At 43.1% G+C, this 25113-nt stretch overlaps 1 protein-coding gene across 1 annotated transcript in view; it reads left to right on the top strand.

Annotated features, from left to right (window-relative positions):
• The first annotated feature begins 3064 nt into the window (after positions 1–3064).
• Positions 3065–25113, top strand: part of TBRG1 (transforming growth factor beta regulator 1) — a 94558-nt gene continuing 72509 nt past the window's right edge. The window contains exons 1-2 of the mRNA XM_068242704.1: positions 3065–3147; positions 21447–21587. Of these exons, the coding sequence (XP_068098805.1) occupies positions 21459–21587 (129 nt within the window). The 5' untranslated portion in view covers positions 3065–3147; positions 21447–21458. The remainder of the gene's footprint in view (positions 3148–21446; positions 21588–25113) is intronic.

Raw genomic sequence — 25113 nt, 5'->3', positions numbered from 1 at the left:
GAAACCAGTACTTAAATGAACTGGCCGCCTATCCCATGAAACTCCTAAAAGATGCGCAATATACAGCAAAAACTCTAAATACAATTCATACCAACACATCTGTTACCCCCACCCCTCAGCAACACGCTTTATATATAGATATAGTACACATAGGTCCATTAGAGATTTTCTAAATAAAAAATGGGAACTCATATACAGAGATCCTTTCCTTAATACACCCATGACCAATACTTTCTTTTAAAAGAGCTCCAAACCTGCGCACATTCTTAGCGTCAAGTGAACTCAAACCCACTAGCACTCCCTCATCCCCATCATGTTTATCGGGAGCCTTTTGTTGCCAGTCTAGGAAATGTTCTTTTATACAGATAAACACCTAATTTAGATCCTGTACTACTAATACCACCGATCCCACCCACTATCACATTACGAATGCTGCTGGTTTTGCAATATATGAGCCCTTGTGGGCTCTAATATGTTGACCACACTACTCAATTGTTGAAGACGAGAATAGGACAGCAAAATAGAAAGGATCTTAAAGGACAATTGTAGTGAGAGGTATATGGAGGCTGCCATGTTTATTTCCTTTTAAGTAATACCAGTTACCTGTCTATCCTGCTGCTCCTCTGCCTCTAATACTTTTAACCATACACCCTGAACAAGCATATGCAGATTAAGTGTTTCTGACATTATTGTCAGATCTGACGATTTAAGGTGCATACACACATCAGACTATAGTCTTTGGAAAATGAAAGATCACAGACCAATTTTACCCCCTTCCACGTAGTATGAGAGCCATACCTTCACAGTCTATTCTATGGAGCTGAACTCCCCATCAGAAAAAAAATCTTTGCAAGATGCTGCACACAAACATGCTGCACACAAACATGCTGCACACACTCAAAAGATCTGTAGCTGCAAACGATCTGTTCCTGCCAAAAATCCATTCCTGCAAATTGCAATGATAGTCTATGAGATCTGCAGATCATCATACACGGCATGATTTAACTGACATTCATCTGCAGATCAGATCCACCAGGATGGATTTTCAGATCTGCGGATGATTGCTTGATCTGCAGATGAATGTCAGTTAAATCATGTGTGTATGATGATCTGCAGATCTCATAGACTATCATTGCAATTTGCAGGAATGGATTTTTGGCAGGAACAGATCTTTTGCAGATACTGATCTTTTGTGTCTGTACAGCATCTGTGTGTGCAGCATCTTGCAATGATTTTTTTCTGATGTGGAGTTCAGCTCCATAGAAAAGATTGTGTAGAGTATGGCTCTCATACTACATGAAGGGTGGTAACATTGGTCTGTGATCTTTCATTTTCCAAAGACTATAGTCTGATGTGTGTATGCACCTTAACTGTGTGCTTGTTTCTGATGTTATTCAGCCACTACTGCAGCCAAATAGATCAGCAGGCAACTGGTATTGCTTAAAAGTCAGAAACCCACCAGGAGCGATTTCTAATCGCTAGTGATTTGAAAAAGCTCTTGCTAATGCAATGCAGGGTTTTTATAAAATCACATCGCTGAAGTGGGATCACACCCACAGCATTACATTAGCAAGAGTTTTCAAATCGCAAAGTGCTCAGAAAATCGCTCCTAGTGGGTTTCTGGCCAAAAGGAAATAAATATTGCAGCCTCCATATACCTCTCACTACAGTTGTCCTTTAAGGCTGGTTTTACAACTTGCTGGTGTGTTTGCTGTGCAATGCCCCAGCCCCCGTCCCACCGCAATGCCCAAAATATGACCCTGCGGCAGAGTATACCAACAAGGTCATATGCATAGTGCAGCTCCACTGCATATCCCTCACCCAGTGACATACTCCCTGCTTTACAGGAAATACATCACTGGGATTCCTGGGTTTCCCTGTCGTAGTTCCTACTTCTGTGCTTGCACGCCGCACCGCTGCTGTCAACATGTTGTAATGTCCTGCTTCGCCCATTGACTTACATTACTTTCCCCACTACTGCATCGCCACACAAGTCCAACAGGAACGCGCTGTTGATTTTACGGCGGCTCAGCAGCTGATCAGGCACTACCGGCCCAACGCTGCAAATGTGCTAGGCCCCATTGCCTTGCAATTGTGTTACCCTTTCGGTAAAACAGGGTAGTGCCTAAGGCCTGGGACCCACTAGAGCGTTTTTTGGGGGTATTTTTTAGCGTTTAGGGATCGCTTTCAATCACTAGCGATTTCCTTAAATGCTCTGCCAATGTAAATGGATGGGACAAATTTCACTAGAGCTATTTGCAATTAGGCAAATCGCAATCGCAAGACATGCAGCATTTTGGGAGTGTTTACGGTACTTATCCGTTAGCCGGGCGCATCCGGCAGGTGGCGCTAATTACTATTCCCCCTCCAGGCCGACATGGATAGTAGGGAAAGATGTAACTCTGGTGGAGTTTTGTCGTCACCTAGAGGATGCGCCCGGCTAACGGATAAGTACCGTGTTTACATTCTAATGTATTGTATAGGAGTTCGGAAATCGCTCCCAAAGCGCTATCACAAATCGCTAGTGACATCGGTTTGTGCTTTCTAGTTGGTTCTAGGCCTAAAGGCTATACACTAATACACTACATGGAGTTTCTGGCATCTCCCAATATCCTATTGGGGTATTGTTCATTCCTGATATAGCTTGTAAGTGCAAATAATAATCCTGTCACTAGATGGCAGCATACCACTATGCCATGGTACTCACGTTTTAAACCTTATTTTGCATACTTTGAGTAGCAGATTGCCAGCAAGCTCATGGTGAACCAGAATTTCTAGAAGTGTGTAAGAGGCTAAAAAGGACCAAAAGCCCTCTGAATAACTGCAAATACCTTCTGTTTTAGGAAGACAATTTTCTGTTTTGCATTTGCATACTTTATACTAATTCGGTAATTGCTATGGTCTTTTTTTATTCTGTTCTTTTCTGATTTATTTCTTGCTTCCTCTGTCTTAATTTTCGGTATTACTCAAGTTTTTCCGCTTGGTCAGTAAGGGCAAATCCTTTAGGCTTTACGGTGACTGCCCATTTCCAAAATGGCTGCCGCTGGTGCGTGACATCACTAGTGGGCGACGTTAGTCACCTCCCATTCTACTCTCATCACACAGTCGATTAGATAGAAGCTGAATGTTCTAACACCACGGAACAGGGTGAGTAACTACCAGTGACTTTTTTTTTTTTTTAACTTCTCACAAGCAGTGTGCAGACGGTAACTTTCACTTCCCTGCTCTGAATGTTTTCACTGGTACTGGAGTTAAGTGTTTACAGTTCCTCACACACACCATGATAGGTGTGTGTGAGGAACTGTAAACACAACTTCACCTCCATTGCTTGACTACATCCCTCATAGACATCCTTTCTCAACACACTGTCTGTATCTTATGAATACCGTGAGACATTTCGCCCTCTGTTGATTAACCTCTTAAGTTACGTTACGTACCCACCAGTGATTTTTCCGACGACGAATTTAGCAATAAGTGGATGTTCCTGCGATCTCATGTCATGGGTACAGACGTGTGATCATGCAAGGGACATTTAGTCATGCGTGCCGATAACAACCGCCACAGTGGATCAGATCTTTAAGATCCCCGATGACTCTGCGCAAAGTACTGCGATCGATTGACTTCCAATTTACGCCCATTGTGTAACATCGCGTGACCTCGAGCAGCATACTCATTGTCAAGAGAAAGTCGCTGGACCCATCAGGTGGTGAGTACTTAGATATACTCGCTGTCTCCCAATACACTACTGATATTTATACTGAGAGCCATTTGGCCATCTACTATTTAGTTCATCTTTGAAAAATTATTTATGGCTATTGGTCATTGCAACAGCTATTTTACAGCTATATCCTTTATTTACTTAAAGGGGACTTAACATGAAATAAATGTGGCCAGTTTAACTTACCTAGGGTTTCCTCCAGCCCTCTGTAGTCATCCTGGTCCCAGAGCTCTCAGAGGAGCACAGCTGCTGATCACAGCACAGTGGAACAACTGCAGGGGCTGAAAGAAGCCCCAGGCAAGTCAAACTGGCCACCTTTATTTCACTTTAGATTCCCTTTAAAGTACCCCTTTAAAAAAAAAAAGGAAGCTTACAATAGGCCAGATTACCTTGTCTTGATGCTACTCGTTGTCCTTTGGGTCCCTCCTGATCCCTGTGCCTGGTCTGCTAAGCATTCAACAGGATCCTTCAGTCAAATACTTTCCCTGAGGTTGCGCCAAGAGGTGCCACGCGATTTAGAACTTCGCAGCAGGGCTGTGGAGTCGGTCCAAAAATCCTCCGACTCCTCAGTTTAGGATTCCACCGACTCCGACTCCTCTAATTTGCATATTACAATGTTGTTGATTAAAAGTATGTAACATGAAATTCGTCTCTTAACTGCCAACGCTTAGGAATTTTACAAGACAACTGAAGTGAGAAGGATATGTAGACTACTATATTTATTCCCTTTAGACTAAAACTAGTCCTTGGTAAGAGTACTTGTAAAAGGTACAAACCGGAACAAAGAACATCTATCAGGCCCTAGGCAATGTAAGTGTGGGTACATGTAAGAATGATGTGCAGGTACTCTGCAGGGGAATGAGGAGATTGTAAACAGACAACACCTCTGTGTTCAATGTGCACAGCATTCTCAGTGGATTCCCTGCAGCTCTGTGGGGAGTGCATATGTAGAGTATAGTACTACTGTGTAACAAAGTAAAACTGAGACAGATGAAATTAAAGTTTTATACATACCTGGGGCTTCCTCCAGGCGCCTTCAGGATAATCAGTCCCTCGTTGTCCTCCTCCGCCACCTGGATCTTCTGCTATGAGTCTAGGTACTTGAGCCAGTCAGGCGTAGTGCGCATGCACACACTCCGCCGCCAGGAGCATACTACACCTGTGCAGCACTATTGCGCAGGTGCAGAATGTTCCTGGCTGTGGGAGCGGCATGCGGCCGGACAGCGCTGACTGGCTGAATTACCAGGACTCATAGCAGAAGATCCGGGTGGTGGAGGACAGCGAGGGACTGATTAGCCTGAAGGGGGCTGGAGGAAGCCCCAGGTATGTATAAAACTTTACTTTTCATCCGTCTCAGGTACCCTTTAATTTGTAGTCACCAAACCAAATTTTAACAACATATCAAATTATTTGATTTCATCAGCAAAGGGAGTGCATACATTTGCATAAATCAGCATCAATGCAGAATTATTTCCATCTCGTTGACCATCTCTATTAGTGACACAGCTACACATCAGGCTTTATTCTTACAGCATAGATGTTATTTAGTATATATAAGAGATTCCTGTGTACATATTTTTTCCCGACTCCGACTCCAGGCACCCAAAATTGCCCGACTCCACGACTCCGACTCCACGACTCCGACTCCACAGCCCTGCTTCGCAGGCACAAGTTCCAAACCAGATGTGCACAGTGACAGTAAGGCCAGAAACCCACTAGGAGCAATTTTCTGAGCGCTTTGCAATTTGAGAACTCTTGCTAATGTGATGCTATGGGTGTGATCCCAATTGAGCGATGTGATTTTATAAAAATCCCCCATAGCATTGCATTAGCAAGAGCTTTTTCAAATCACTAGCGATTAGAAATCGCTCCTAGTGGGTTTCTGACCTAAGTGTCCTAGTAATTGAGTTAATGTGTTCTCTAACGTACAGTAGCTAAAAAAAAGTTGCTTTTACGATAGTTGTCCTGTAAGGGGATTTTTATGGTTGTGGAATTTTTGTATGAATAAAGACAATATCTGATGAAGTAGAAACTCGTGAATTTTTGTTTTTTCACTCACACTGTGTTCATTCACGTGGTGGCTCTCCTTGATATAAGGGTAACAGATGCTCTTAATATATCTAGCACTCCTCAGTGTTTTGGTGTTTTTGCTGTATATTACAAAAATCAGGCTTTGTATCGCTTTGCATTATTTGTTTAGTCAAGATGCCTGCTGACGGAGTACATTTGAAGTCGGCGCCGGTAGAATTGGGCGCAGGATCCAGCGGTATATAGCTGATCCTGCTTCTGCACAAGTCCGGCCCGAATTAATTACTATTCCCTTTCCAGACCGCCATGGATAGTGGGGGAATGAAATAATTTGGCTTCCAGCGATTGCTGGAAGCCAAATTATTATGATTTTTAAGCAACCTCGGCTCCGTCTTCTGACGGCGCCGACGTTACTCACTGAGCGCCGATATAGACTGATTCCCATTACAGTCTATGGCGGCGCTGGCTGCACAATGGAAGGTATAGGGAAATCTCAAAGCACTTGAAAAAGTGCTTTGTATAGCGATTTCCCCAGCGCTTTGAAGAATAAATACATTGTATTTATAATTTTCCGGGTCAAAGAATTCACTTCCTGACTTGCGTCAGGAAGTGAAAAAAACAAATCCCTCTGCAAAAGTGCTTTGAAGCACTTTGTACAAAATCACAGTGCGCAGCTAAGCACCGAGATGAGAAAAAAAAGCGCAAAAAATTGAAAATCGCTGCCAAATTGTTCTGAAATCTATTGGAAATCTGTTCCTAGTGTGTGGCACACATTAGATAGATTCCTGTCAGATTCCACCTGACACACATCTGACAGAAATCTCTGATGGTTGACTCTGCTGTAAATCTTTAAAGGGAAGGTTCAGGGAGGGAGAACAAAAATAAAAATCCATATCCACTTACCTGGGGCTTCCTTCAGCCCGTGGAAAGCAGGAGGTGCCCTCGCCGCCGCTCCGGTGGCCGATCCGACCTGGCCGACCTGGCCCGACCTGCGCTCCAACGACGGGCTCTTCTGCGTTCCACGCAGGCGCGCTGACATCATTGGACGTCCTCTGGGTTGTACTGCGCAGGCGCAGAACTATTGCGCCTGCGCAGTACAGCCCGGAGGACGTCCGATGACGTCAGCGCGCCCCCGTGAGGCGCAGATTGGAGCGCAGAAGAGCCCGACCTGGCAGCAGGGCATGGCCAGGTCGGGTCGGCCACCGGAGACGACCGGGAGCCTCCGGAGTGGCGGCGAGGGCACCTCCTGCCTTCCACGGGCTGGAGGAAGCCCCAGGTAAGTGGATATGGATTTTTATTTTTTTGTCTCCCTCCCTGAACCTTCCCTTTAAGTGTATGGCCACCTTAAAGCAGGAGGATTAGTCATAAGGTGGCCATATACTCGTTAGATTAGCAGCAGATACAGTGTTCTCCCCAGGATTTTTTTCCAGCCGGGTGGTATGAAAAAGTAGCCGGGTGGGGCACGGGGGAAATTTGGCGGTGTGGAAAATTAAATGTGCGTTAATTATTACTTATTTTTCAAAGCTTACTATGACTTTTATTTAAGATTTAACACTTGTACCAGAATATTTGTGTTACATTTATAGGACATCTGAAGCCAAAGGGATATGTTGGCTGCCATATTTAATTCCTTTTAAACAATGGCTATCCTGCTGATCCTCTGCCTCTAATACTTTAAGCTATAGAACCCGAACAAGCATGTTTGACTTAAGTCTGACTTAATTTGTCAAGTTCTTGTTTCAGGTGTGTGATTCAGACACTACTGCGTCCAAAGAGATCAGCAGGATAGCCAGACAACTAGTATTATTTAAAAGGAAATAAATATGGCAGCTACCATATCCCTCTCACTTCAGTTGTCCTTTAGTAAGTATCCAATGCAGGATTCTTCAACTCTAACAAAAGTTTTAAATAACAATATAACATAAACCAACTATGAAAATCATGAAAAAAGTACAGTATCATGGTAACACTAAGAAAGGTAAAGATCTATTCTTTAAAGCCAACTAGCAGGTGTCTCCACTTAAATGTGTATTCTTCTTTTCTTCCTAGAGGCCCAGTTGTCTGCAGCTTTTCCATAATCAAATTCCCCAGGATCTGGGCCCTCCAAGGAGATCAGCATGAGATTATTTAGTGTGCTTTCATTCATGCGATTTCTCAAGCATGTCTTGATTCTTTTCAGGGCAGAAAACCCTCTTTCACATTCAACTGTGCTCACTGGGATCACTAGCCCAATGTGAGCTAGTTTGGCTAAATTTGAAAACGATTCTTTGAGCTCTGATGTCGTTGCCATTTTCAATAAAATTTGTTTTGGATTAAAGTTTTTGTATGATGCACTTCTGATCATTTTTGATGCAACTGCCCATTCTTGTCTGATACTTTCACAGTTTACAACTGGAGGGCTACCATTTTTGGAGTAATGATCAAAAAGAATTTCAGCAGACTCACTTGAATCAGGAGTTTCTGCATTGAAGACTTTTGAAAAGCTAGAAATAACTGGCATGTCCGGGAATCTTGCTTCTAGGTGCTTTACAACCGTGTCTAGATAACGGTCATATATTGTAGTTTTGAATGACATTACATCACTCTGTGCATAAACAATTCGGAGATCTGACCATTCTTCCGCCAGACAACGATGAAGGTTTTGAAAGTATCTCCCAGGAGTGTCTTTCAACTCCATAATGGACAATTTTGTTGCATGCAAAATTGGCTCAACTTCGGTAAGGTTAACATCTTGCCTTTGCCAAGCCTTAGATAAGTTAGACAATATTGGTAATACGTCTGAAAGCATCATAAGAGAGGAAACAAAGTTGTAGGTTTTCATAAATCTACTTAATCCTTCAGCTGTGATGTCATTCCGTTCAGTGGCCTCTCTTTCCAGCGCAGCTATGACACTGATCATACCCTGTCGTAGTGACTGTACTGCAGAGTCATGAGACAGCCATCTAGTGTCACTGGCCATTTTCAGCTTAATTTGGGGGATGTTCAGAATACTCTGGATTTCCAATAAACCAGCCATCCTAACGGAAGAATTTTGGAAGAAATAGAACAGCTGTCTTAATATGTCATTCAGTTTTGTTAAATAAGGTACAGCAGCTGCTGCTTGGGCACTTGCAAGGGCCAATCGGTGGTTTACACAGTGGCAGTTGACCAAGAGTCCAGATGTTTTATCTTTCAGCAGTTTTGCCACACCTTTCTGTTTCCCAATCATAACAGCCGCTCCATCTGAGCCTAGTCCAACCAGATTAGCAGTTTTCAAGCCTAGAGTGTCCATCGTCTCACTCAATGTGTTAGTTATAGTTTCCGCTTTGCCATCAATCATATTGCGGGTTGATACAAAACTAATTCTGACCTCTTTAGTGACCTGGCAAACATATTTAATATAAATGATTAATTGTTTTACAATTGATATGTCTGTGGTTTCGTCACACAGAATACTGAAAAAATCTTCAGCATGTATATTTTTCAGTATGTTAGACTTTATTTCGGATGCTAAGACATCCAGCAGCTCTTGCATTATTCTTTCAGAGGTGTAGTGTGCATTTTTTCCAACATTGAGATGTTGTAAAAAGGAACAACCCATTTCTTTACAATGTTCCAACAGCTTTTCAAATAACGTTGTATGTGGCAACTCATTTTTTGCCAACCAATACATGGATCTTAAAGCTCCCACGAAGGCATCTCTTTGTAGGTTATTTAGCACAGATACAGATCTTTCAATTTGACCAATTCCAGTTTGCTCTAGTACACGCTTTTGTAGAAGATCAGCAGAAGACTCAATGTGTGTTTTACTTTTTACATGGTCCAGCAAGCTTTCTTTTCGAATTCGTGTGCATGGCACATTTACCCAAGGTAACTCCTTCCGTGGGGGGTGTTTGTTTGCGTATTTCATGCACAATGAGCACCACATATCATTTTCTTTGACCACGAGCCAATTAAAATCTTTAAACCATTGTTTGTTTATGCCAGATATACGGTGCTTAGATTTATCAATGGAAAGAGTTGGTGCTGAAGAGATTTCCTCTGATGAACCAGCCTCTGCAATGTCTTTGTCCAAAATTGCCACATCAGGACTTGACGCTGCACCTTCAGTAGTTTGTGGCGTCTCTTTTCTGAAGTAATTCAGCAGTGTTGTTTTTTGCACACTTTTTTTACTCATGTTTGTGAAACAAAAGAGGAGTGGCAGCTAGGTCACAAACCCTCTCAGCTATTCTCAATGTAAATGTGATAGGGACTGTGAAACCCCAATTCAACTGGGCACTCCAAGTAAATAACTGTTGAAGCCAATCTATGGGACAGTCTCAGCGTGATGGCGTCTAAGAATGTCCATAGGCACTCCCTGATGATGATGATGATATGTCCGTTCCGTAGCCAACGAGGGTGCGTCCCAGACACCAAAAGCAGAGTATGCTGAAAGAAAGACTTAACCTGTAACCTGAATGTAGAAAAAATGACTTTTAGGCAGCTTTCACACTATGCAGTGGGATCACAACACAATGGAGATGAAAAGTCTCATCGTGTGTTAGTAGGATGCAGCGCTTACAGTGAAGCACACATTACATTGAAGTATGCTCCCCTGCCACTGTAAAGATACAGTATGCTGCTCGATATTTTCATGGAAAACTCTGCACTGCTTATACCATATGAACTTGCCATTGAAATATAAGATGCATGAGTGTGAAAGGTGCCTGACCCAAATAAAATGAAAATAAGTACTGTTTAGGATATATCCTTATCAATTCCTTAAGAAACCTAGTAAACCTGTTTTTTGGCCCTAGCGATATTTTTTATCTGGCTATAGTGGAAAGTGGGTGGGAGCATGTGTCAGTCGGAGACCCATGAGCCATGGTCGGTGGGCAGGCTGGCAGCTACTTGTAGCCTGCTCGCTATCTGTGCACTACTCTGGGCCTGCACTTAACTCAAAATCACTAGATGTGAGACCTATGCATCTTGTGTAAGCTGCTAATTTCTGAAGGAATTGCCTGTCATCTGTGACTTGCTTGTGCATGGCTGCAATGCTTACAGTATCATCCGGGCTGCACAGCAGTGTGTACAGAGCAGCACACTATCAGTACTGTACCTGCATTAACTGCTGAAACCTATGCTTCCTGAGCAAGCTGTTGCATGATTATTGCATGCAAATTCCTGCATATTGAGCACTGCATTTTAATCTAGCTTAGATAGTCTGTGCTCGCTTGCTGAAGTATTCAAAAGAAAAAAATGACTCCCAATTAATAAATTAAGTACTACAGTAAACTTTGCGATTGAGTATGACAATTTCTGATGTAAACTTCTGATATTGTAAATACTTTTTCCGGTCCTTTGAAGTGTACTATAAAGGGATTCTACTGTACTTGCCTATAAGGGAAAGCTCTGGGTCCTATAGATGCTTCCCCTTCCTCTCACGGTCCCCGTGTTGTCTCCCCCGCAAATGCTATTCGACCAAATGTTTGAATACAGATCTCAGTCTTCTCGGGAACGCTTTGGGAGCCTGAGTGCTTCCGAAGATGGGTAACACGTGTGTGAGCGCTCTCTCTCACAGATACTCTCGCAGTACGGAGACCCCATCTTCAGGAGCAGTCGGAATTTTAACAGGGGTGACAGCGCTGGAATGAGAGAGCAATGTGAAGGCTCTATGGGATCCATTGCCTTCCCTCTCTATAGGTAAGTTAGTATTGGACCACCCCACTATCACTTTTCATCCCGTAGCTTCATCAAGGGACACAGCACACCGTGCTACCTGTAGCTGGCCCAAATCTTTTTGAGATGGACAACATCCACTGACATTATAGTGACCACAGGCAACACACTCCATAGTGCATGTCCACCTTGCCCAATCCTTGCCCCAGGATAGCTAGTAGTGTCATGTATCCCTTGGTGTCAGAATGGGATGAGAAGTGGTAGTGGCCAAAGAAGGGAGTCTCAGGTTTTATTCTTACCTGGGGCTTTCTCCAGACCCCCCCAGGACATCTATTAGTGGCTGGGTCTTGACTTCTTCTACTAGACTCTAATTTCAGCAGTAATCTTAAGGTGGCCATGTTCGATAAAATGTTTGATCAAATCGGATAAAATGGAGTCCGCCAAGTGCATGCCCAACCGATGATGCGACCAATGGGTCACATGAATAGGTCCGACATGCTGCAAGATGTAGAGCAGACCTGCTTGATCAGTTGTGTAACGGTGAGAGACACAAACATGATAAAACCCCCGACGCTTTCCTTCCTAACGTGCAATGTACACTAGAGTCACTATACCCCCCACCCGAGTCACTATACATTAGCTGTCCTAGGCCGCCGCTCGCTCTCGGCTATGTCCATACACGCGCCCCACGTGGTTGCCAGAGTAACATGGGCACGTGTGTGATATCCCACACATGCGCCCATGTGTACGCTGGAAACCACGTGGGGCACGTGTGGATGAAGGTCGAAGCCTGGAGCCAGCAGTGGACACGGACAGGTAAAGTATAGGGACGGGGTACATTACACATAGGGGGGTAGGCGGTAGATGTGGCATCACAAGGCCAATTCCTGATCGATTTCCGCATGAAATCGATCAGGAATTCGCCTGTGGTGTATGGACAGCCAACAGAACTTTCTCTGATCAGATTCGATCAGAGAGAGAGAGACCTGTCTCTTGGTCCATCCGCCCAGCATCGCTACATGTATGGCTACCTTTACTGCTTGTTACAAAAGAAAGGGCTGGATTCTCAGTGGCAGTGATTTTACCACAGCCTCACTCCTTATACGTTGTCCCAGGGGTATTAGTGTGATTTGCTCCTTATATGTTTTTGCTGTGAAGACTAAAGTTTACCACAGAATTGGTTTTATTTAAAGGAGTTGTAAGGCAAATTTAAATAAAATGAACGCTACTTACCGGGGGCTTCCTCCAGCCCCAAGCTCTCCCTCGCCGCATCTCTGCGATTCTCTGTGATTGACAGTGCCGATCGCAGGTCGCTCTGACGTCATCGCCGGGGACCGGGTCGGAGCTCCAGCAAACGGCTGCGCGCAGAGATGCGGCGAGGGAGGTCCTGGGAGCTTGGGGCTGGAGAAAGCCCCCGGTAAGTAGCGTTCATTTTATATAAATTTGCCTTACAACTCCTTTAATATGACTCTATGAGGTTGATTCATCAAAGGAAATTGCGCAAGCAACCTCCTGTTGGTTGTGCTAATAAATCAGCGCAACTTAATTTGTTTCCCTGCACGCACGTGTTCGCGTAGTGTACATAACTAAGCAACTGTAAGCTGCGGCCATTGCTTAGTTATGCACACAACGCTGTCACTAGTGCAAGTAGCGTGCAAGGAAACAAAATTAAGTTGCGTCGATTTATTATGAGCAACAGGATGTTGCTAGCGCTATTTCCTTTGATTAATCACTTGTACTTTATGTTATGTATATGTGCTGTTTTCAGGGGTGTTTTTAGCAGTTTTTTTTTTTTTTTAATCGCTCTGTATTTTATTTTTTTTACTTATTATGTATTTATTCCCTGCAATAGCTCCCAAATAGCCCCCGACAACCCGCCCGCAACATCCCTCATATGGATTTACATCGCACGGCCTGTCAGCCTGTTATAGCATACTTACAGGCTTGACAGCGTCCGTGCACGCAGACAGTCTCAATGCGCGCCTCTGAACTGTCGGCTGCCTCGCGCGCTAGTCCCGCCTCCTACCACTGCACGGAGATAGTCTCTGAAGAGACAGTCTCCAGCCTCGCGCGCTGGTCCCGCCTCTACTGCTCAGCCAATTAATGCACGAGCTCGCCGGGAAGCGCGAGATCTCGTGCACGGAGCAGCGCTGCTTGTTTTTTTTTTTTAAAGAGAGAGCCCAGCGCGATAGCCGGGCATCGGTGAAGATAGCTGGAACGCCGCCAGCCGGGCGGTAATTGAATTTACCCGGGCGGCGCGCCCACTTGATTAATCCTGGGGAGAACACTGAGATAGATCATCAGATAGGTTTTCTGATCTATCTGATGTGTTTAGGAACATTTTTTTTTTTTTTTTTTTTTTTACTAGGAACAGATTTCCAATAGATTTCAGTATGAAATCTATTAAAAATCGATCGGATGGCATTTTTTTGCCATCAGATGTCATTAGGTCCAATGCAAATTGATAAGCAATCTCATCAGGTCGACCTAGATTTTCCAACATGTCAGATCGATCGAAGTCGGCCTCAAATCGATCAATCGGGCAATCGATTTGCAATCAATCGGCCGCTAATCGGCTTAGTGTATGGGCCCCTATACTATACCTGGGGAAAAAAAACACATATATCAGTAGATATATACTTGATTTACTTACATAACACGTGTATTGTACTGTCCACGTTTTGATTACAGTGAATTTTATATAGTAAATGAAGAGAATTCTGTTCCTGGTGGGAACCATGTCTTTTGCCCACAGTTTGAGGCTAAATACTGATGTCATTTCTTCCCTTAACTTTTTTTTCTTTTCTCCTCCAATTGCTGAGTCACTTCAGCCTTGCTTGTAAACACAAGTGAGCAGAGGATCATGTTTCAGCTAGTCAGATAAATGAAGGGAAGAGGAGGGATATATTGTAGATAAAAAGAAATCCCAGCATGCAACGGTTTGGCAATGGTTATTAAAGGGTCATTGCTCCTAAGGTATGTGATAACTCCAAACCACAGCAACATAAAATGTAAAAGTTTTGAATGCAGGAATTAGCATCTGTATCACTCAGACCAGGTGCTGTTGAAATTTGATTTTTATGGTAACAATCCTGCTTTAGAAGAAGTCACTGGTGTAAACTTGAGCATCCCCAAGTTACTGCAAGGTTGAGATTTCCATGGTTACCCCGCTGGAGACAAGCAGATTAAGAGGGCAAATCCTGCAGTGTGGAGAAGGCGAGGCAGAACAGGGTAGAAGTCACAGGCCATGGTCAGGGCTGGTGTCTGGCAGAACAGACCAAGGTCAGATTTGCAACTGGCCGAGCAGTATTTAGGTCACAGATTTATGTCAGTACTGGTGACTTGAAGAGCAGAACTGAGGTCACAGGCTAAGAATTTGGGAAGCATAGACACCTGGGCTAAACATACAGCACAGAATGCTATCTGAGCAGAATTTAAAATCAATGGGAGCCAGATATTTACCTAAGGAGAGGGAAGGCTCTGGGTCCTATGCAGAGTTCCCCAACCCTGTCCTCAAGGCTCACCAACAGTACATGTTTTGCAGTAAACCACACACAATCACAAGTGGGGTCATTAGTGTCTCAGTGGAGCTGATTAACTACCTCTGTGGATGTATACAAAACATGCACTGTTGGTGGGCCTTGAGGACAGGGTTGGGGAACACTACATACAGCACAGAATGCTATCTGAGCAGAATTTAAAATCAATGGGAGCCAGATATTTACCTAAGGTGAGGGAAGGCTCTGGGTCCTATAAAGCAGAGTTCCCCAACCCTTTCCTCAAGGCTCACCAACAGTACATGTTTTTCAGTAAACCACACACGATCACAAGTGGGTCATTAGTGTCTCAGTGGAGCTGATTAACTACCTCTGTGGATGTATACAAAACATGCACTGTTGGTGGGCCTTGAGGACAGGGTTGGGGAACACTACATACACTGCATAAAGCCTTCCCTCTCTTCGCCCGGTCCCCGTTCCAGCGCAGAATCCACCATAGCAGTATTCAACCAATTTGGTCAAATACTGCTGTGTCCACCGCCGAAGGAAGGCTTTCAAAGTATTCGGGAGCACTCGGGCAGCTCCATACTGTACACGCGCGTGTGCAGTGTGGAACCACCTGTCTTCAGGAGGACTCAGCTCCTGAAGACTTCCAAAATCCGCCACAGTGGGAGATTTAAATGGAGGAGCTGTCACTGCAACAAGGGAATTGGGAGATGGAAGGCTCTATAGGACCCAGAGCCTTCCATCTCCTTAGGTTAAGTATCTCGCTTTTTAAAAACAAAACAAAACACTATTCCCATTTACTTTAAATAGTCCTGTTCTTTGGCAATCCCTGTCCACCACCATCCTGAGTCTCCAGTCTGTGATCCATGTTGACAGCATTTAGAAACAAATGCCTGTACTATTCCCTCTACATTCCACACACCCCTGTGGTGACCACCTATTCTGTATAACATGCAGAGTCATCAGAAATACCCTATAACAAGTGTTACCAACTCCCCCCTACCACCCCTCCTCCCCATACCACTTGTCACCTTATCCTCAGCTTAGCTTCCCTCTCTCAACAACAAGCAGGTGCAGCTGCTATTCACACACATGCAAGAGATTCAAGCATTTTATTGTCATTGTGTAACACAACAAAATTACTTTTCGGGCTCGTTTCCACTGTTGCGGTGCGGAATCGCCTGGATTCCACCGCAGAAGAAATCGCATGCGGCTGCGTTTCCGCATGCGGATTTACCCGCGATTTCGCATGGCAAGGAGCCAGGCGAATTTCCCCATGTCACTGCCTGAGTAAAGCTCCATAGCAAACCATGCAAAATCGCAGGGAAATTCGCATGACAAAGCCGCATGCGATTTCCCTATTAAATGCATTAGCGGCGATTCGCCCGCATTCCTTTCGCACGCGAAATCTGACAGCTCTGCCGTGCAGATTTCTGCCGCACCGAAAAACGCTCCCGCCGCCGCACAAGTGGAAACAGCCCCATCCACTTACATTGACTATGCGAATCCGCATGCAGTGCCCGCATGCAGATTCGCTATAGTGGAAACGAGCCCTTCATGACAGCCCCATAGTGCATAAAGGGAACATAGGATGCAAAGCTTGTTCATTTATCTGATCTGATATTGTAGTTTAGTGGTGTTGGAAAAGTAGCAGGTGGTGGTCTGGACAAATGTTAGCACTCCTTAGTTTTCTCAAAAAGTAGAGGCATTGCTGTGCTTTGCCAGTTACAGCATTGTCAGCCCAGGACAGTTCTCTGCGATGGTGCAAGAAAAATGTGTGAACACTATATCCCCCCACCCTCTCAACAAGTGGCCAGTAAAACTTCTGAAGTTTGATTGATTGATTTTTCAATAGATTTCCAGATAAGATCTATTGAAAATCAATGTTTTATTTGTGGTAGGAACCGATCAAAATCCAGTCAGATTTCTGACCAGATAGTGATTGATTGATTTATCACATCAAGGGGAAATTGCTGAGTGTATGGCTGCCTTTACTTACTCTGTGTTAAGCCTTGTGCACATGCTCAATTACTGTTACCTTAACAATCAATGGATTTAGAGCAGGGGTAGGGAACCTGTGGCTCTTTTGATGGCTACATCTGGCATAGACAAATCAGTAGGGGTTGATTCACTAAGCTACAGTGTAAAGTGTAAGACTGCAAGTGTAAAGACAGTGTAAAGATTAAGGAGGTTGGTAAAACTTCAAGTAGCCCATTTCATGTAAACAAAATTGGTAAATGTGGTGGTAAACATATAAAGTGCATGATGAAATAGACGAACTAGAGTTCATTCTGAATGACAAAGGCTATGACATTTGTGGGAATAACCGAAACATGGATGGATGAAAGCCATGACTGGATAGCTAATTTAAAAGGATACAATGTGTTTAGGAGGGATAGAACAGGGAAAAAAGGTGGAGGGGTTTGTCTCTTTGTTAAGAATTCTTTTACAGCTGTCCTCAACGATGAGATGGAGGAAGATTGCGAAGATGTGGAGTCCGTTTGGGTAAATATTCATGGTGGAAATAAAAGTTGCCAATTGTTTATTGGGGTATGCTACAGACCACCTCATATTAATGAAGCTGCAGAAATGCGATTACTACAGCAAATTGAAAAGGCTGCAATTAAAAATGAGGTCATAGTGATGGGCGACTTCAATTTTCCAGACATTGACTGAGGTATTGAGGCTACCCATTCTGGTAAAAGCAGCAGATTTCTGGCAAACTAGGGGGAATGCGTTGCTGAATCTGATCATTTCTAATAGACCAGATAATGTATCAAATGTGCAGGTTCAAGAACATTTGGGAAATAGTGATCACAACATGATAACGTTTGATCTGGTGACTGATAGGCCACGGGGCAGCGGGACCACTAAAACTATGCATTTTAGAAAAGCAAAGTTCAATCAAATTAGGCAGGCACTAAGTTTGGTGAACTGGGATAATGTACTACAAGCGTAGGACACTGAAGGGAAATGGAAAGCTTTTAAACTTGTTCTCAATCAATATTGTAGTATGTATATCACATATGGAAACAAAAAAAAAAAATGTCTAGGAATAAAAAAATGCCTCTATGGATGAATGGAAAGGTTAGGGATAAAATGCAGAGGAAAAAGAATGCCTATAAGGTCCTAAAACAGGAGGGAACCGAGGCTGCACTAAACAATTATAAGGAGTGCAATAAAAATTGTAAAAAATAAACTAGGCTGGCAAAGATCGAAGCTGAAAATCAAATCGCTAGGGATATCAAATCTAACCCAAAAAAGTTTTACAAGTACATCAACTCTAAAAAAAGAAAGGTTGACTATATAGGACTCCTAAAGGATGAGGGTGGGAACTCAATGGTGGATGACCAAGGTAAGGCAGGGTTATTAAATGCTTTCTTTGCTTCTGTCTTCACAAAGGAAACAGCACTGTTGCAAATTACAGAGGCATAAGAGCCTCATTTTTCTAACTGTAATATTAAATACTTAACGCAGGAAGAAGTGAAGGCAAGACTAAATAAATTAAAAATAGACAAGGCACCTGGCCCGGATGGCATGCATCCTCGGGTCCTAAGGGAATTAAGTTCAATTATAGATAAACCCCTTATCTTATCTTTTGTGACTCTCTTTCAACTGGCAGAGTCCCAGTGGATTGGCGTACAACCCACGTTTTCCCATTATTTAAGAATGGCAAAAAGTCAGATCCAGGAAATTATAGACCTGTAAGCTTAACATCAGTTGTATGCAAACTATTTGAGGGGTTACTAAGAGATACTATACATGACTTCATAGTAGAAAATAATCTTATTTCTCAGCATCAACCTGGGTTTACTAAAGACAGGTCCTGTTTGACTAACATGCTCAGCTTTTATGAGGTAGTGAATGCTAATATGGATATTGGGAATGCTGTAGATGTGATATACTTGGACTTTGCAAAGGCCTTCGACAATGTTCCCCACAATAGTCTGGTGCAAAAGATGAGGATGCAAGGACTGGGGAAGAGTCTGTGTGCATGGATAGGGAACTGGCTAATGGACAGAAAACAAAGAGTTGTGGTCAATGGATCATACTCAAAATGGGAGACTGTTAGTAGTGTGGTCCCACAGGGGTCTGTACTGGGTCCAGTGCTCTTCAATTTATGTATTAATGACCTAGTAGATGCAGTAGTGAGCAATGTTGCTATTTTTGCAGATGATACAAAATTGTGCAGAATCATCAACTCTCAGGAAGATAGTGTCATATTGCAACAGGATCTGGACAGGATGGCTATATGGGCACATAAATGGCAGATGAAATTCAATGTTGAAAAATGTAAAGTCATGGATTTTGGTCAATGGTCTAGCACCATACAAAATAAATGGGATACAGTTGGGGACATCAAACTTGGAGAAGGACTTAGGAGTACTCATCGACAACAAGTTAAATAATCGTACTCAATGCCAAGCCGCTGCAGCTAAAGCTAACAAAATTTTGGAATGCATTAAAAGGGAAATAAAAACTGGAGATGCTAGCATAATATTGCCCCTGTTTAACTCTCTAGTAAGGCCACATCTGGAATATGGAATTCAGTTCTGGGCACCACATTACAAAAAAGATATTGCAGTTTTAGAGCAGGTGCAGAGCAACAAAATTGATACGTGGGATGGAAGGTCTCGCTTACCAAGAAAGGTTAGATAAACTGGGTTTATTTAGTCTAGAGAAAAGACGCCTTAGAGGAGATCTAATTAAAGCGTATAAATACATCAGAGGGCAATATAATAGCTTGGCGGATGAGCTTTTTGTCCCTACGCCTTCTCAAAGGACTAGGGGACATGATCTGCGCATGGAGGAAAAACGTTTTAGCCATTTATTTAGGAAAGGGTTCTTTACAGTAAGAGTGATTAAGATGTGGAATGTATTGCCACAGGAAGTCGTTATGGCAAACTCTATACCTGCATTTAAAGGGGGCTTAGATGCTTTCCTTGCGTTGAAAGACATCCATGGCTACAATTACTAGGTAATGCCTAATGATGTTGATCCAGGGATTTTTATCTGATTGCCATCTGGAGTCGGGAAGGAATTTTTCCCTTTTGGGGCTAATTGGACCATGCCTTGTAAGGGTTTTTTCACCTTCCTCTGGATCAACAGGGATATGTGAGGGAGCAGGCTGGAGTTGTACTTTGTACTGGTTGAACTCGATGGACGTATGTCTTTTTTCAACCATAATAACTATGTAACTATGTAACACTGCTCAAGCGGCGCAGCTTATTGTGGCAGAGCACGTAACATTTTCAGAGTAGGCACGCTACTGCTGTAGCATGCACTACTAACTTACTCCTACTCCCCAAAACTAACGGCTGCTCCAATTTTCCCACCCTGGATCCTGACAGGTCTAGAGACTTTGTAGGACGACATCCCTGCACTTTGATTGGCCCAATATGCTGCTTGTCACTTAATACTATTTGGCCAAAGTGTGGGGATCTCGTCCTACAAAGTGAATCAACCCCCAAGTCAGCTAGCGAATTGTACAAGCTGTTAGTCTGTATTTCTCCAATCTGGCTCTTGAGGAAATTGCTGATGTTGCTGAAACCCAAGAGAAGCTGAAAATGTGTCTGACACTTCCGCTGCCTGGAGCATCAATTGTATACACCTCACCATGGCAACAGGGACGTGAGCCCTCTGCTGCGCATGAACACGGTGCCAGTTTGAACCATATTGTATGGCTCTCACGGAATTACATTTTGAAATATGTGGCGTTTATGGCTCGCTCAGCCAAAAAGGTTCCTGACCCCTGATTTAGAGCAACAATTTCCAGAGGCTTTACAGACATGCAGTCCTATAAATTGCAGGGGACAAACAAACACCATCCACAGATTTGTTGTTTAGTGATCTGCCTCAGCACTTCATCAAATGATATTTTGGTGCAGCTGTAAACATGCTTGATTCATGGCATGGGTAGCCCAAAACCATAAGATTATCCAGTGTATGCAGTGACTGATGATTTTGGTTGGTCCAGTTCCAAGCTGCATGCATTTGTATTATATTAGACTAACATTTACATTAATAGTCGATTCACATTTGTTTAAATAATGTATCCGTGGCTCTGCTTTTTTGGCCTGGATCAAAACCGGAGCCACAGATACCAATGTTTAAAATGGTGGCCATCTTCACACACTTAAAAAAAAAAATTGAAAAACTGAACGGAGAGTCCGGATTTGCAGGTTTTTCACGGAGCCCGGATACACGGAGGGGTAGTGAAAGGCTACACAAAAACGGATCTCCCTCTACACAGAGAACTTTTGCACACAAAAGAGGCAAAAACGGATTGCCTACTGCCTGCTCCTCCCCTCAACATCATTTCTTATCCAATAGAGACACACATGAAGAAAGGACATGCGTTTAAACGGACTGGAAATGTATACTACAAAAGGACAACATTTTGAAAAACTGATCAGTTTTTAGAAAAACTGATTTGTTTGAAACGGGATCCGATCTGCAACTGGACAAGTGTGGACTGAGCCCAACTCAAGATTATCAGTAGTTTATTAACCATCTTTGCTCACTGTATTATATGACATACTTTCCATTATCTTTTCCAGCCTGTAGCATTCATGAATTCCCCTTTTATGTCACACGCCTCCTGCCAATATGGGAAAATCAAAGCAAAAAAGAGAAGCCACAAGGAGAAGTATCGGATGAAGTGCCTGCGACTCAAGCGGATGGCAAAAGCTATAGTTTTTGTGAGTGAAAGCTGTCCCAGTGCCTAATTTTTCATGCTCTTTGTGTAAAATTTGTGAAGCAGAAGATGTTTACATTAGCTTTTGTTTTCTAATGTGTTTTTGCAAAAAGAAAATGACAGCTGCAGTCTGGTTGTAGTGGAAAACACAGTTATGCTAGGGATACACAATGAGTTTTTCGCCAGATTTACAGGCTGATCAATTTTCCGATCATTTTTCTGATCGCTTTCCATTCACTTATATGATAAAATACATCAGAAACACGATCAAAATCAGGTCAGACCTGTCAGAAATTTCCTATCAAGCCTTCTACCTGTCAAAAAAAACTCATTGTGTATTCCCAGCATTACTCACACTTTACAAAACAATACTCATTGTTTTTGAGTCCACCAGGAGAAAAGCCCAATATAAATGTTATTTGTCTTGTCATTAACCCTTCAAAACAGTTCATGGAAAGGTTGTTATCTAGAAAGGGGCCCATACACTGGTAGATTTCAGCCTTCAATCGATTTTGGGCCGATTTTGATCGATTTGATCTATCTAAAAGGATGGAAGTTCTAGGTTGATCTGCTTCTGGCAGCAGATCAATGGCCCGTAGAGTTGCATTGGATCTAATGGTCCAATAATTGTTAGATAGAATGAAATCTATTGGAAATCTATTGAAAAATTCGGAAATCTATTGAAATCTGTTCCTAGTGTTTGGCACACATCAAATAGATTCCTGCCAGATTCAACTTCACTTGTCATCTGACAGAAATCTATCTGATGGTCGAATCTGCTGTAAATCTATAAGTGTATGGCCACCTTAAAAGCAAGGATCGTCCTGCCAAGTAAACAGTTCACTTGCCAGTATTGTATATTGTTGCAATGGCACCAGTCCATTTTGGGCTTCAGCAAGCCCTTTTCTTAGGTATTGAAAAGGAGTACACAATGAAGCTGAAGTAAATGCTCAGCTACCAGAGCTAAGACTGGCAAGTGAACTGTATGTTTTGGCTTTCTACTTTTAAGAGACTCTAACAAAATGTTCAGCCTTATTTCTTCTATGCTATAAGTAACTATACCTGTTCTAATGTGGTCTGTCTTACCGTAACCTTTCCTAGTTGCACAGTGGCTGTATTATCTCTGTTATATAATCTAATCTTCTTTCCTCTGACGGCTTTGTTGGGCTCAGGCAAGAATGTGCTGCTCTGCTTGTTATAGGCAGAAGATATACACACCCTCTCCATGCTCCCTGCAGGCTCTGTATGAGTCCCTGAGTGAGCTCCTCTCAGCCTATCACATGCCATGCCTTTTGTTTGTAAACAATACCTAAAACTGGCAATTACAAGCCAGGATTACAGCAGGGAGTGGCAGAAACCGCACAGAGGGGCCCAGGGGAACAATTAATTGAATGGTATGCTTTTTATTGTAAGAATTTTAGAGTACAGATTCTCTTTAAATACTACAACTGGAGTACAACCATTCCATGGACTCTTTTGAAAGGGTTACAGATTGTAACAGCATGATTTGAGAAATGTTTCTTGATCCATAAATACTGTAAAATATTTTTCTGCAATGTATACATGTTCTTTTTGTAAATTATAGGAAACACAGACTCTTAAAGCGGACCCAAACCAAACATTTTTTAAATTCAAATACTTAGTTGCACCACTCTGACACATACAAGGATAAATAAACTATCCTTCAAGCCTATGAGCACTTCAGTGCATGCTTTTTCACCCTTCTCTTTTCATAACTAGGGTTATACAGGTGGCAGCCATTACTTCTGAGCTTAGTAGGAGGTTTTAGATCATGGGTTTGTTTGTCATCAGCTACCCTCCCTCACAGGGGCATCGTCTATGTATTTTTTTTTTTTTGGTTTTTCATCTCCCCGGATTCTGTCCCGGCAATATGAAAGGAAGGGAGGGGTTCCTCCAATAAATGTAAAATATTTTATATTTGTCATCATGCAGCAGAAAAAAGGCTGCTATTTTTTATTATAATTTAGAAAATAGATTTTATTTCTGAAATCTTGTATTTTTAATTTGGGTCCACTTTAAATGTTTTTGAACATCGGCACCTGCGTTTTCCTTGGCTTCAGCCTGTTAAATTATATGTATTTGGCTAGACAACCTTGGCCCCATAGCAAATTTTATGGACAGCCCCCCCCCCCTTTCGGACAAACCTCTTCTTGCCAGTGGCTGTTAGCACCACCCCTTTGGTGGTGCTAACAGCCTACTCACTAATAATGTCTATAATGTTGTTTGTCGTTTTATTGCATAATGTGTGGGCAGCATGGTAACATAGTGGATAACACTCTTGTATTGCTGCACTGGGTCCCCAGTTAGCCAGGACCCTATCTGCATGGAGTTTGTATGTTATCCGCACGTCTGCATGGTTTTCCGCCGGTCACTCCAGTTTTTCCCAAATCCCAAAAACATACAGATAACTTAATTGGCTCTCCCCTAAAGACTATGATGGGCATATGACTATGGTAGGATTAGAGTGTGAGCTCCTCTGAGGACAGTCAGTGACATGACTATGTACTCTGTAATGTGCTGCAGGAGATGTCAGTGCTATATAAATACATAATGATAATATGGAAGGACATTAGCCTGACTATGGTAGGATTAGATTGTGAGCTCCTCTCAGTGTCGTTAGCCACAAGAGCACGATAAAGGAGGCGCACACAGCCAGGAGTGACAGCAGCACAACCGAGTGGGCTGAGGGGACACTGAGGGCTGTCATTGACTGTGGAGAGGCTGGAAGAAGCCCCAGGAAAGTAAAACATAATTTCCTCACTTTAGGTTTCCTTTAAATTACAACTGCCCTAGTAAGGTAAATGAAGGCTGCCATATTTATTTCCTTTTAAACCATACCAGTTTTTGGCTGCCCTGGCGAGCTCTTTGGCTGCAGTAGTGTCTGACTGCATTTGCTGCATGCTTGTTTAAGCTGTATGATTCAAACATCTGATCTGCTGCATGCTTGTTCAGGGTCTATGGCTAGAAGTATTAGAGGCAGAGGATCAGCAGAACAGCCAGGCAATCTGCATTGTTTAAAAGGATTTACATTTAGGAGCCTCTATTTTCCTCTCTGTTCACAGCTCAAAACACTAGCTTTTATGGCATCCATTACAGTCAGGGATAACAGCAGCATTTACATTTGCACAATATATTAGATATGACCTGTGTTGACTTGGTCACTGTGACTGTAAGAGAGGAGGTGGGCTGTGTGCAGGAGACCATGGATGACCTATGGCAGCTGCTGGGCTGACAGTGATTGAGGTAGGGGACTCAGGCTGAAGAATCGGGGTGGGGACACAGAAGTGACAGGAGGCAGGCTAGCTAGGAATGCTTCGTACTAGTTCAGATAGAGCCGCACGGAATGGACTCGGGATGAGAAACAGGAGGGGGGGAAGGGGGGCAGCAGTTGTACAGTTATAGCTTTCCTGGCAGGCTGGCAACTAAGCTCAGGCTGAGGTAGAGAGCATGGTGCTGCCAGAAAGCATGAATGGGAGCTTCTATTTACCTGCACTTGCTCCGATTTTAGC

The sequence above is a fragment of the Hyperolius riggenbachi genome, chromosome 6 (genome assembly GCF_040937935.1).
Source record: "Hyperolius riggenbachi isolate aHypRig1 chromosome 6, aHypRig1.pri, whole genome shotgun sequence".
Classification (NCBI taxonomy): domain Eukaryota; kingdom Metazoa; phylum Chordata; class Amphibia; order Anura; family Hyperoliidae; genus Hyperolius; species Hyperolius riggenbachi.
The sequence above is the reverse complement of the archived record's forward strand: the minus strand, read 5'-3'. Positions and strand labels throughout refer to the sequence as shown.